Raw genomic sequence first — 13,057 nt, forward strand, 5'->3', positions numbered from 1 at the left:
GCAGTGAGGAAGGATTAACAGAAGACTCGCTGCCAGAGATTTGGGCCTCACTACTGTGACCACACACACCAACTGACCACCAGCACTGAAACCCAGCAGAGCAAACACAAAAACTGCCTCCAACTGTCCAACTTAAAAACATTCGGGGTAAAGGACTGAGGCAAGGGCTTTAAAACCTTGAACAAAACAAATCATGGCAGCAAAAGGGCAAACGGCGTTGGGTACAAACTGACCTACCCATACTGGACCTCCTAAAGATTAATAAAAAAGAAATTTGAATAGCTTCTTAAAGAGATAATTCACCCCTAAAAAATTATTTTGTCATTGTTTATTCAATCTACTGACAGCAGCTCACAGAAACTCAGTCATGCAGGTTTGAAATGACATTATTGTAACTAAACAATGACAAATTTTAATTCTTAGGTGAACTATCACTTTGACCATGGCCAAAGGTATTTGATCAAATTTTTTGGGGGGACTGTTCTTACATGAAATATGTAAGTGTTGGAATACCTCTCGTGGGAAAGATTGCCGAGTTATGTTTCTGCCTTACCTCCAAATAACATCTAATCCTCATTATGCTTTAGCCTCACCACCAATGCTCATTGTGTTTTACAAATTATTTGTTCACCTGACACAAACAAGGACTGTTTACAGATATCTGAACAAATTGTACTTGACATCTGATGATAAATTCATAAAAACACTAACTCATTACAGCTTGAAACTTTTTCATCACACAGATGATTTTTCCCATTTACCACACTCTGAATTATCCAAACCCTCAGGGTCATTACCCAGTGTCAGCGTGTCTTCGCTCTCCGAGGGGAGGAGAAAGCATCTCTTTGCTCAAATTTAAATGCAATTCCTACTGAGCACGACTGTCACAGCGTTCCCATCTTTGCTCATGTCCCACACAAATGCCAGTATTTCTCAGAACGGGCTGCTCTTTCTGTGATATGTTAGATAAGTGCAATAGCTCCTGTGATAGCTGTGGATTTCCCGTTATGCATTTCTAATGAATAATAAATGCAGATTATGCAGGCCTGCGGCAAGCTTGTTTGATGTATTACACAATAAGCAGCTGATATGAAAGTGGCGGTGAATGACGAGGAGGTAAGTTGCTAGGGGAGCATATGAGAAACATGTCCAGAAAAAAAAGACATATTTTAGTTGTATTGATTAAATACATACACAGGTTTCCTCACAGGTCGACACCACAATCCTTATGCTAAGCAACAACATTTGACCTCAATTGGTGCATTCATTATTAAAGCTTCACTGTTAATAGCGAAATGTGGCAAAACAGTGGTAATCCATACATACACAGCCTCTCTCTCTCTCTCTCATAAATGAACACTTGATGAATTAAACATTTCTGAGAATAGAATCTTGAATTGGAGATCACTAAACTGCAAGCTTTAATGGTGTATTCAGAAAGCAAGCACATTTATCCACAGTGAAGATAGTGAAGTAACACACTTAGTATATATTTCTGTATTGCGCAAGAGGGAAGCTATGTTTCAGGGATTATGTTTCTTTATATCAGGCAACCCGGGTGGTGTTCCTCTGCAGCTATATTAAACCTGGTTGTAGCCTATATATTATGCTCTATTCATTATTTTTTAGAAACCTTGCACTTTTCTATTCCATTTTAAATGGTGTTCTTGTATTCAAATGAAATGTGGTCCACTCGTGCGCATGTGCCACAATATAAATACTGATGATATTCTTATCATCAAATCTCTGTGACGATACATCGTCGTATCAGTGTATCAAGAACAGCACTAGTGAAGACTATCCCAGAGCCTTGTATTGATAGAGAGACACGTGTGTAAAACCCCATGTGTTTCTATTCCTAAAACAGCGGAACTTATTGTAAGCTGGGCCGGGACATATGCAGACACATCATGTTATTCACACCACAGACAAATGTGATACCATGCTGCTCAGCTTCATAAGCTGGAGAAATCACTGAATAAATCAAGGACATGGAAGGATAGGGATTGAGTGATTGAGTGAAAAAGAGGTGTGGTGAGCCAGGGGCAGCTGTGGTGGAGGGCTGGATCTGGGACTCTGGGGGTGAAAAGACAGAAATAGCTCACTTTAAGGAATGAAAAAGAAACTAGAGCACAGGTCCAATATCCATTAAATCTGAAATGTGGGAACTGTGTGTGAGTACACACACACACACACACACACACACACTATATGGATAAGAAAGAGAGGGGTTCCTGAAAATAGCCCTTGGTTCCACTCTCATTTTCTGTGTTCACACATTCAATTTATTCTGGCCACACAAATTGTACAGTGTAAATGGACACACACTCACAAGGTGTGTAAGACTGCCACACACTTATCAAACGTGCTGACAAGGCATATTACAGTCCGCGAGAGGAGGATATACTTGATCGGATCAGGCACCCAGAGACCATTTGCAATTGCAAAGACAAGAGCAAAGGAAAAAAGATTAAAAGTAATTTCCAATCCTGAGAGTCTCATTGCATACGTATTTTACATGGCTATGCAGCACATTTTACCGCACATTTTAAAGATGAGGGAAGCTTATTACTTCTGCCCAACTTCAAAGGGCCAGTCCCGTTCAGAGCTCATTCATGATTTGCCCATTGAGGGAAACTAATTCCAAATCCTCCATTTAGAAAGAAGGAGGGAAGACTGTCCCTTTCACCTCATTGAAACGTGAATGTTTTCCATGGTGGAGTCATGTAAAGTGAAAAATATAGAATAGAATAGAATATAGAAGAATAAGTCCTGAATTTGTGTAGCAGAATTTAAAACTGCTCTTTTTCATTACTTAATCAGTCCTTTTCCACACAGTAAGTATATTAAAGTAAATACGCTTTAGTACAAAGAGAGAAAAAAGAGACACAAGAGTGAGCCACAGAGAGATAGAATGAGAGAGATGAGATTGTCGGAGTGTGTCACTGAGATAATATTCAATATACAGTATACTGTAGTCCCAACACCTGTCACCAACCCTGAAGATATGTGCTGTAGTGATATGTGCTTTCACTCTTCTTCAGGACTATGAGGAAAGCAGGACTGCATTTGTCTTTAGACTGGGCTCATCATAGAGCGGATTAAGTATTTTCTTAAAACTGATAGTAATGTAACTCGTGCAATCTTAAATATTAATGCAAATGGTAATACATAATTTAAAGTAAACTGAAAATAAATATTTGAACGCAACAATTAAATATTCATTCCTATGCAGGCTGAATATCTTATTTGACAATGCGTTTACTCAGGGTAGTGAAGATAAGAAATATGTAGGACTTATGAAAGCTCATTCATGAAGCATTGCAAGATAAAGGAAACTGTTTTGCCACAAAATTTAAGGAAATATTAAGTAGTAAGTTCACAGTATAAATACAACACACAAACACATCTGTCTCACTTTCACATGGGTAGCCACAAGTTAACATGAAACACATGAATAATATATTCTGTATGTATGCAGGGCTTAAAAAAAAAGGAGTATTGGCTCCTACAAGAAACAAAATTAGGAGTCAAATTATTTCTTACGTGGCACAGAATAAATTGCTTTAATTAATTTATTTATTTATTCATAAAAAATTTTTTTTACATTTCAGTCATACTGTCGTGTTTATGTCTCATATTTTCTTGAAATTTCTGGAGAATTTTAAAGTGAATACTTTGTTTATTAAAAGGTAAAATATTAAATTTATTGCAATTATTGGATGGCAAATGCAATACAAATAATATGTTAACGCATTAACAGAACACAGCATTTAGACTTGAGCTCTTGATAACAAGAACCCATATTATTACTAATTATAAACGCAAACTGTTAACGCTATTGCTAATATCAACACACCTGACAGCTTTACCTGATGTAGTTTGTTCAAGATGTGCACAAAACAGACACTGCTTTTCTGCACTTTTACTTCGCACGTCATTTTCGATCTCTCTCATGCTGCTACAGCTGGAGCTGCTTTTAGCAGGTGCTGTTTGGCAGGGATGAGGACTGCTTTTCCTCTAAAACTTTGATGTGCACCGTCTCAGTTTATTACATCAACATACAAAAATATGTGATCAATAAAATAATGATAAATAACAACATGTAAATGTATACAGATGCCAGTGGCGATCTGAGCAAAAAATATCACTTGCAAATTAATATTTTTGGTCACAAATGCAACTGTTTTAGGTGCAGTCTGGGGCCCTGATTATATGCATACATACATACATACATGCATGCATTTTTCCACTCAGCATTTTCTCTTTTGCGCTTTCACTGCTGCAGAGCATACCTTAATTATCACATAACTGGCAGATGTCTTTAAACAATATACTAAGCCATTGAGGATAATCTAATCAGCTTGCACACATCCCTTCTGTCAATTGCTAAATGAATCATGGAATCTGTTCTAAAACTTTACATAAACATTTTGTGCAAATTATGCAACAGTTCTTAGACCAGAAAGCACATTAAACACACACACACACGCACAAATATGGTCAAATTTCTCTTCTGACTATGCAACACATAGATCACTGTCTCTATCCCCTGCTGAGAACACAGACACCTGCAGACACACAGAAATGCTTGTTTGGGAAGGAAGTGTTACATCGCTACATTCATTTGCATCTTAATAGACAGATCAGAAACAACTTTACTGTCTGGTTAATGTCAGATATCCACTTCCCAAAAGAAAAAAATCCAGCACATTGCTGTAACCTGCAAAAACAACAATTAAGATAAATCATAGATACTTTTTTTTCTCCATTACCTATAGATTTATTTGAATCCATACACACAACCAGGAATGATCCACCTAAAAATTAGTATGTATGCTGTTATAAATGTTTCTACAGCATAAAATATCACATAAATGGCAGTGTACCTATGCATTTCTTCCCCATGTAAAGGTTACAGTGATCACAGCTGTCGAGCTCCAAAAAGGACCATATAAATGCATAATATCATGTGCTGTATATAACATGTCATTGCTGATCATACGGTTTTTAAAAAAGTATGCCACATTGGTATAGGTTTGACATCAACACCTACTGTACATTGCACTAGTTTTGAATGTGTTGTATAGGTACAGAATATTCAAGTTTGAATATGCAGGCTGGAAAATAAAACTGGAAAGTTGCAGTGAAGAATAATATTTTCTATGAATAATTATCTAAATATCATCTGTTCTTCACATAAAAGCTATTGTATGGCAACTACTGTTTATCTGTAATATAGTTATATGCACAAATTCTTTGATAATTCTGGCCTTTGATAACAACTGCCAATGTATAGAAAAGGATGAAGACATGAAAAAAATAACAGCATATAGATTTGGATTGACATGAGTGTGAGTAAAAAAAGAGAAAAGAAAGATGACTGTACTTCTACATTTCCATTTCTATAAACACTCGTGAATACAAACCATGTGAAATTGGTGCAACCTGCCTAAGCATCTGATTAATTACCAGTGTTCCCTGACAACCGACGAAGGCATCAGCAAATTAGATTAGCTCAAGTGCAATGACAGATAGAGCCACATCAGTCACAGACCTTCATTTGCTCTTGGGTATTTTCATTATATCTGGAGGGTTGGCAGTTTGCTATGCTGCTGGACCTCACGCACACACAAGGACACACATACATATGCACACAAACATAGGATTACATACACAAACAGTGAAATACCCATCCACCTCCTTAGTGCTCTGTTGAATTACACCTCAGCAGAGCTGGACAAACATACGGCTGTTTACTCATCACTGAGACAAATCTCATATGTAGAGCATCTGTCTTTCCAACCTGTAATCTTCAACTCCTCAGGTCAGTTACCTACACAGAACACCTGAAGTTGAAACTTCATCTGCTTTCTAACCCCCGTCTAATCCAAAACTTTCTCCTCAAAGTCAATTTATAGGTCAAATATGCTGCATCTGTAAACCATAATCAATCTAAATTCCCACCCACAATCGTTATGTAACTCAGCAATAGAATGCATTATGCAAAACACAAGCACATCTGATACTCTTACTATTTAAATTTACACGCAAAGAGACCTAGCCTGGTAATACCAAGAGTTTACTTTCTCGTGGGGGGGGGGGGGGTTTATCTGAAGTTTAAAATCAATGGTGTACCCGTAAGCCAATCACATTACGTTTGGTTATGACGTGGGTTATGTGCCTGCTCAGCTGCATCAAACTTTTGTGGAAAACATAGGAATGCTACGAAAAACAAAACCATCCAGCAAGTTTTGCTGCCTCCTTAACCTGATCCTGCATGAGAGCAACCAAGGGTCACACAATCACAATTATCGCCTTGCTGGACTTTGGCCACCCCAATTTCTCGTTGACGATCAGTAACAGTTGATAAATTAAACTTTTCCCAAAACCTGTCAGGAGTACGGCCACAACAACACCTCGATTCAAAATGGGAAAATGTATTCAGCTGGCAAATGCCGGGAATACTCTCCACAATAGAGTGAATAGCATCCCGTGTCTCCATGTAAAAACTACAACTAAACTACAATCTTAAATTCGGCGCTTACGCTTAGTTTAGCATCTACGTCACGGCTCTCAGCCCACGCTCTGTTCGTTGATTGGTCGATTGGTTTGGAGCGGGAGGAAGGAAATCTGGGAGAGTACAGAAGCTAACTGAAATTGAGCGGAAGTATGAAGTCTGACATAGTCGGGCTAAAAGAGACCATTCAGAAACAACCCACTTGTGGTTCTTTTGAATAAAGAAATTCTTTTTAATGAATGAATCAAAAAAGATTCATGAAACGACATCAAACTCGCTTGTGAGTTAGCGGATTGAATCAGACACACTAAGTGAATAGTTTAGAAATCTGATTCCCTCACTAAACACCAATTTTTGGTTAGTGAACCAGAAACCTGCAATGTAGGCATAGGTTTGTGTCAGAAATCAAATGCTCATATGGGTACTTCTTTTGCACAAGTAATTACTTTGTGACAGTTAAAAAGAATGTTTTATAGCATGAATGTAATCCAGGTGTACTATACATCGTCATGTGACCAATTATTGTACACACGACATGAAATTAAAGATAAATATTCACAACATTTTGTTACTGAAATCAATTAATAATTGATTTGTGAACTAAAGCATTTCTGAACAACCATCTCCATCATGTGAAACTCTACATTTTTAGCTCAAGTCATTTGGCTCCTTAATATTTCATTTTAGGAGCCAATAACTCCTTTGTCATTTCTTTTGTTTGGAACCCTGGATAAGATCCAGTCCTCTGCATTTCACTGCCAGTGCGAAAAGCAGCTCACGACATGCTGTAACAGTTCTCTGTACTACACCTCCAGAGCAGAAACACTGAACCAAGCACATAATGATCCACTCATAACACTTGAGTCATGACCCAGGGAGGATTTGACTCTTGGGAGTGCTAAACGAATCTAAGCACTGTCTGTGACCGATCTACAGTGTACTATTACTATAACACAAGCAGAAAATGTATAATATAACATCACTGACTATAGTACAAGAAGAAATTGCATTACATAACTGGGATGCATTACTATACTACCAGCAGAGATCTCTTGAGCTTTCCTTCTCACAAAGCATCTATCATGGTCCCAAGTGTGTGTTAAAGCTTTATTACTACCTATTAGCTAACACCTCTGTAATGGGTAACAACATAACAAAGGTAATGATAATAAACATATAAAATTGATAAGTTTCTGATTCATGTGAAAAGCTGTACCTGTAATGTAAAGCATGTGCAAGATGTAAGTGATTTGTGGCTAAGCAATAAAACATTACTATAAATGTTTTATTAAAAATGTGATTTTTAATTTAGCTGGGAGAACTCAACACTTCAGACTCTGACTATATACTTCCACATGAGCAGAGTACCTGTCATTATCAAATAAGACAGAGAAGTTAGCTGCTTCGGCGCACTGCAAGAAAAAGCTCTTATGAAGCACTGAATTTCCGTGCAGAGGAAGATGCTTTAGAGAGAATCAATCCCAATGTACACACATGATGTATCAGTTAAACTCAAAATCTTCTTTAAAAAGAGCTTTCTTCTTATGTCTAGTCTTTTGAGTCACATTTTTCTGATTTTAAACAACAAATTAAATCAGTACAAGCCAAAAAGAATGTGTCCTAAGCATTTCTCTTTTAAAAAGACCTTATTGTCTCTTTCCTCCCCCATTTGCCCATCCCACGGGTACCTTCAGCAGGCGCACAGACGGAAGGAAGGCTGCATGGCACAGTTTCCGTATGGTCCAGTTGAGCGGCCGAGGAGCATCCAGCTGGTTCGTCCCTCCTGGCCGGACGTTCCCGCCATCCGGAAAAGGGCCCCACATTGGGGCGGCGATGCACGAGGGGTCTCAGTCCGAAATCCACTTAACTCATGAAGCATGACCCTCCTCAGTCCCTGTCGCAAAAACACGCAACCTGTTTCCTTCCGAACAAGCCGTTCTTCACCTGCACCCCCTCCCTATCCTCCCTCCCCTCCCCACAGATCCACTGGATCGGGAAAACACCTTCAGACCATACAGGGTGTCCGGGTCCACTTCCACTGGCCACAAAGACCCAACAGTGCCAGAGATAACTTCGAGCATGCGGTCTGAATGAGTGGAGAGAAACAGAGAGAAGAGGAGCAAAGCTGAGTGGAAGAGAGGAGAGTGAGAAACAGTAGCTGTGATGTAGAGCAGCAGAGCGGCACTGTCTTTAAGAAGCCGGAGAGAGGGAGAGAGAGAGAGAGAGAGAGAGAGAGAGAGAGGAGAGAGCGGGGAGTGGAAAGAAAGAGATGCATGGAAGGAAGCAACAAGAATGATAGTATGTACTGTCAAAGAAATTGAAAAACAAAAGATACATGAGATCATGCAGGAGAATGAGGTTGAGAGTTGCTGTGAAGGCAAAGCATTGGAATTGATGAGGAATATTAGAAAGCAGATGGTGTTCTTTTCATTTTAATACAGCTTTCTCTTCTTTTAGGTCTTTCAGGTCACAAATGGAAAAACTGAGAGGAAAGATTCCCCTGATTCCCTCGCGATGTCTTCTATTGGTACTCCTCTGAACTGTTCTCCTCTATTCCCTCTCTTTTTTCTTCCTCTAAAGCCCCCCCCCCTCCTCCTCCATTCCCGCACACTCCATCCTTTCCAAACATATGACGCATTGACCAACGGAAGGATAATGGAGTAGAGAGAGAGAGAGAGAGAGAGAGAGAGTGAGAAAGAAAAAATAAAATTCTCTTCGGTGTATTGGACTGAACTGCTCCCCTCCATTGGATGGGTTTAATAATACATGGTTTGTTAAATGGTCTGACATTGTCTCAGAAAATGTGTTTGGGAAAAAAACCTCCCTGAGGCAGAAGTGTTTAAACAAATAAATGGTATGGTAGAATGGAGAGAATGCAGTAGAAGAGTTGGCCATCGTGCTTTGTAGTCACTAGGTCGGCATCCCTGAGGATCAGATCGTAATAATGAATGTCAACAATCAATCCCCAATCTCCACGGGCATCACCTGGCCACGCAGATGTGAGAGATGCCACAGAGACCTGGATGGAATACTAAGTAGCACACCGAGTGGGAAGCTCCTCCTCTTCCTGCTTCTTCCATGGATGCAGAGTTCTCCTGTCACTCAAGGTATCTTGAGATGCTGAGAAGATTATGCAACTCTTCAAGGGAAGGTGTGTATCCATAGCAACCTCCGTTTACCAGTGTCTGTGGGAGATTGGGTTTAATGTGCAGGTATGAGGAAAGAGGATTGTCCTCCAATCAGATCTGACAACGAGGACGGGAAGCTCCCAGAGATACAGAGATTTAGTGAGTGGGATTTAAACAGAGAGAGCATGAAGACACCGTACACATGCTTACCATATTTATGTGACAGCAATAACCACGTGTCATGTGGAGGGTCATTCTACTATGCAGTACATTTTCATGCCCCCAACAAATATGTTTTAATATATTAGAAAAAATATAAAATGTAGAAATCATTTATTAAATAAAGTTCATTCGTTAAATAAAATTACTAATTTCATGGTTTTGATGTTATTGTTTTTTGTCTCAACACACATATATAAAGAAATATTATATTTTTATATTAAAATATAATTATATAACTTTATATTATTAAAAAATAAATGTTTGAATACAAATATAACAAATATATGCACAGTGGTGCATTGTAACAAAGTAGCCTATTTATATTTTTATAAATTTTGGGAGAATCTGTGTTTTACTCAGGTTTTAATATTTCTGTAAATTTTCACTTTTACTCCACTATACAGTATTTCCTAATTAAAATGTGTCCTTTTCCTCCGACACATTTCCCCAAAGCATATTCGTAACTTGCTACAAAATAAAGTCAGAAGAACACAGACTGCAAGAAAGCTGGTTTGACAAAACAGTGGTCTGGTGCTTGCAAGTCAAGACTCCTAAAAAACAAACACCTTTTTGTCCAAACGAGTGCTTACACAGCCGTGCTTGATATCATTTTCCAAGTCAAGGCGGGGTTGTGCGATATGGTCTGTGCTAATATCGCTAGAGTTTTTTTTTAAAACAACATGCAATCTGACATTATCGAATATATTACAAACCAAAAACACACCAAGAAAGTGCACGCATGCATATGTGATTTAGTCTATTAAATGCATTCAGAATGCCCCTGAGATCCAAGATAAGAGGCAAAATACAAGTTTAATAAAGTTATAACAGTTTCCAAACTATTTTACAAAACTGAGCAGCACACAAGACGGTGTTTCTTTACTGAATAAATCAGAAAAAAATCAGTTTTTTGAACGAATGATTCAGTGACTCACTTATTAGGAAGATTTCTAGGAAGATATCTATACTTTTAATTAAGTGTGGATTTCAAGTACTTGTGTATGAAATATGCTATAAATAAGCCTGCCTTACCTTAAGTGCCTGAGCCTGACAAGAGCATATTTCTGAATGTCTGAAATATCTTTTTAAAGGAGACATATTATGCCCCTTTTTACAACATGTAATATTATTAGTTGGTGTCGCCAGAATGTGTCTGTGAAGTTTCAGCTCAAAATACCCTACGTATAATTTTGAAAATAGCTATTTTGAGTAGAAGCAGAAACACGCTGTTTTTCATGTCTGTCTCTTTAAATGCAAATGAGCCGCTGCTTCCCCCTTTTCCATCAAAGAGTTTCAGATTGTACCTACTAAAAAACACAGTAGCCCCTCACTGCAGAATATAAGATCTTGGGGGCATGGTTGGATCCACATCTAGGGGGTGGAGATTGGTAGGTTTAGGGGTGGAGATGGGTGGGTTTAGCGATCAGGGGGTGGAGACGGGTAGGTTTAGATATATGTATGGTGGGAGGAGCTGGCTGGGTTTAACCGTGCCCCCTCGATATTGTGTTCTGCAGTGAGGACCATCTCAAAAAACATCTGTTTTGGTTCTGATTATGTTTATTGCACTGAAATCATGTGTGTTTAACCATATTAGTTTAAACTTCTGATATGGTTTACAGAGTACACACGTACAGAGAGTGGCTGTCACAGCATGTGAGTACTAAACTAAGTTCTCATACACACACAAGCTTACATTAAAAACAGATGAGTTTCAAAAACAGTCGGTAATGTCTGTGAAGGTAAACTGCTGGGAAATAAATCACATGTTTATTTTAGAACTGTGTGGCAGCAGCAATATACAGTTAATAAACCAATAAATCCTTTGCTCTATTGTCTGCTCTGAGGCTGGGACTCTAAATAGTGTTCTGTTCTCATCTGTGCAGCCAAAGTTCAAACTGTTCAAACTTTTGCCATGGCATTAGAACTGGTACACTGTTGTCATTTGCAAAATCAAAATGACGACACAATGGGTGGAAACTTACAGATTAAGGGTCAGTAATATTATAATGAGATCCTTTTGCAATATCACTAGGGGAAAGAAATCTGACACGCTCGTTTTTCAGATGCTTGCAGAAAATGCCTTACCAAAACAAAGTTACTGGGTTGCATTTACAGTTGCATTTATTTTAACTTTAGCATGCATCACACAACACCTGCACAACACAATCAGGTCTTCACTATGCACATGTACTACGCATACACACACACACACACACACACACAAGCAATTCACAGCAGCATCTAATTACTTTCTGACCTACGCACTGCTGTTTACATGTCACTACCTCCTCGCCACAAAAGAGTGGTGCGGAAAATATGTTCCACAATATGTTTATGTATTTCAATCTGTTTATGTGTGTGCACGCGAATATATTCGAACGTGCACAGCGTACATGAATATCCTCAGAAATACACCAACAGGAATCGATTCACATGCCAGTTTAAGGGCGGATCCCATTATCAGCAGTGACTCAGTGTAAAATAATGCTTGATGGCCCCAAAAATGCCATTTTATACCAGTTGTGCAGCAACAAAAGCCTCTCCAGAAAATGGACCGAGAATGTGATGCTTCACGATTCCGTCTCTCTCTTTCACTCATCATCAGTGTCATAGCCATTCCCAAAAGCCTTAGACATTCATTGAGACTGTCACTGTGTGATTTTAAGCACTGCAATATTGTTATAAATATTTTTTTTATTATTAAAATCATTTGCAACATTTTAACCAAAAAAATAATAATAATTAAAATTAAACATAAACATAAAACAACAACAACAAAACAACAGGATTTTCAGAAAGTTTGAAATAATACAAATCCCCCCCCGAGAACAGATTTGTAACAAACACTGCTTCATAAACCCAGTGCCACCAAAACCACTCGATTATCAGGTCCCAATGATGAAGATTTACAACACCATGAATAGGGTACAAAAGGGTGCTGCATCTGTGGTGAAATCTGTAAAGACTATAGCAAAGCACCCTCATCATTATTCTGAAGGGATGATGGAGTGAGAACTGTCTCTTTAATGAGCTCGGGTTGCAAGCTGTTTAAGTTCGGGAGCATAGCAGTCCCAGCCAATTTAAAACAGTGGCAGAAGTGAATGTTTCTAGCTCACTATATCGTCCTTTAATCTCCACAGAACCCTTTGTGACTTCGCACGCTTGCTGTTTTACTATCAAAGATGTT

At 38.5% G+C, this 13,057-nt stretch overlaps 1 protein-coding gene across 4 annotated transcripts in view; it reads right to left on the reverse strand.

The window, feature by feature from the left end:
• LOC113091312 (transient receptor potential cation channel subfamily M member 3-like) overlaps positions 1–13,057 on the reverse strand; it is a 105,073-nt gene that overhangs the window by 76,393 nt on the left and 15,623 nt on the right. For 2 of the 4 annotated variants that reach the window (XM_026256742.1, XM_026256741.1), the window contains exon 1: positions 8,209–9,926. The exons of the other annotated variants lie outside the window; for them this stretch is intronic. In XM_026256742.1, the coding sequence (XP_026112527.1) occupies positions 8,209–8,343 (135 nt within the window). In that variant the 5' untranslated portion in view covers positions 8,344–9,926. Of the gene's footprint in view, positions 1–8,208; positions 9,927–13,057 lie in introns of those variants that run through there. 4 annotated transcript variants of the gene reach the window in all.

This window comes from Carassius auratus, unplaced genomic scaffold (genome assembly GCF_003368295.1).
Source record: "Carassius auratus strain Wakin unplaced genomic scaffold, ASM336829v1 scaf_tig00214183_4049273_7079891, whole genome shotgun sequence".
Classification (NCBI taxonomy): Eukaryota; Metazoa; Chordata; class Actinopteri; order Cypriniformes; family Cyprinidae; genus Carassius; species Carassius auratus.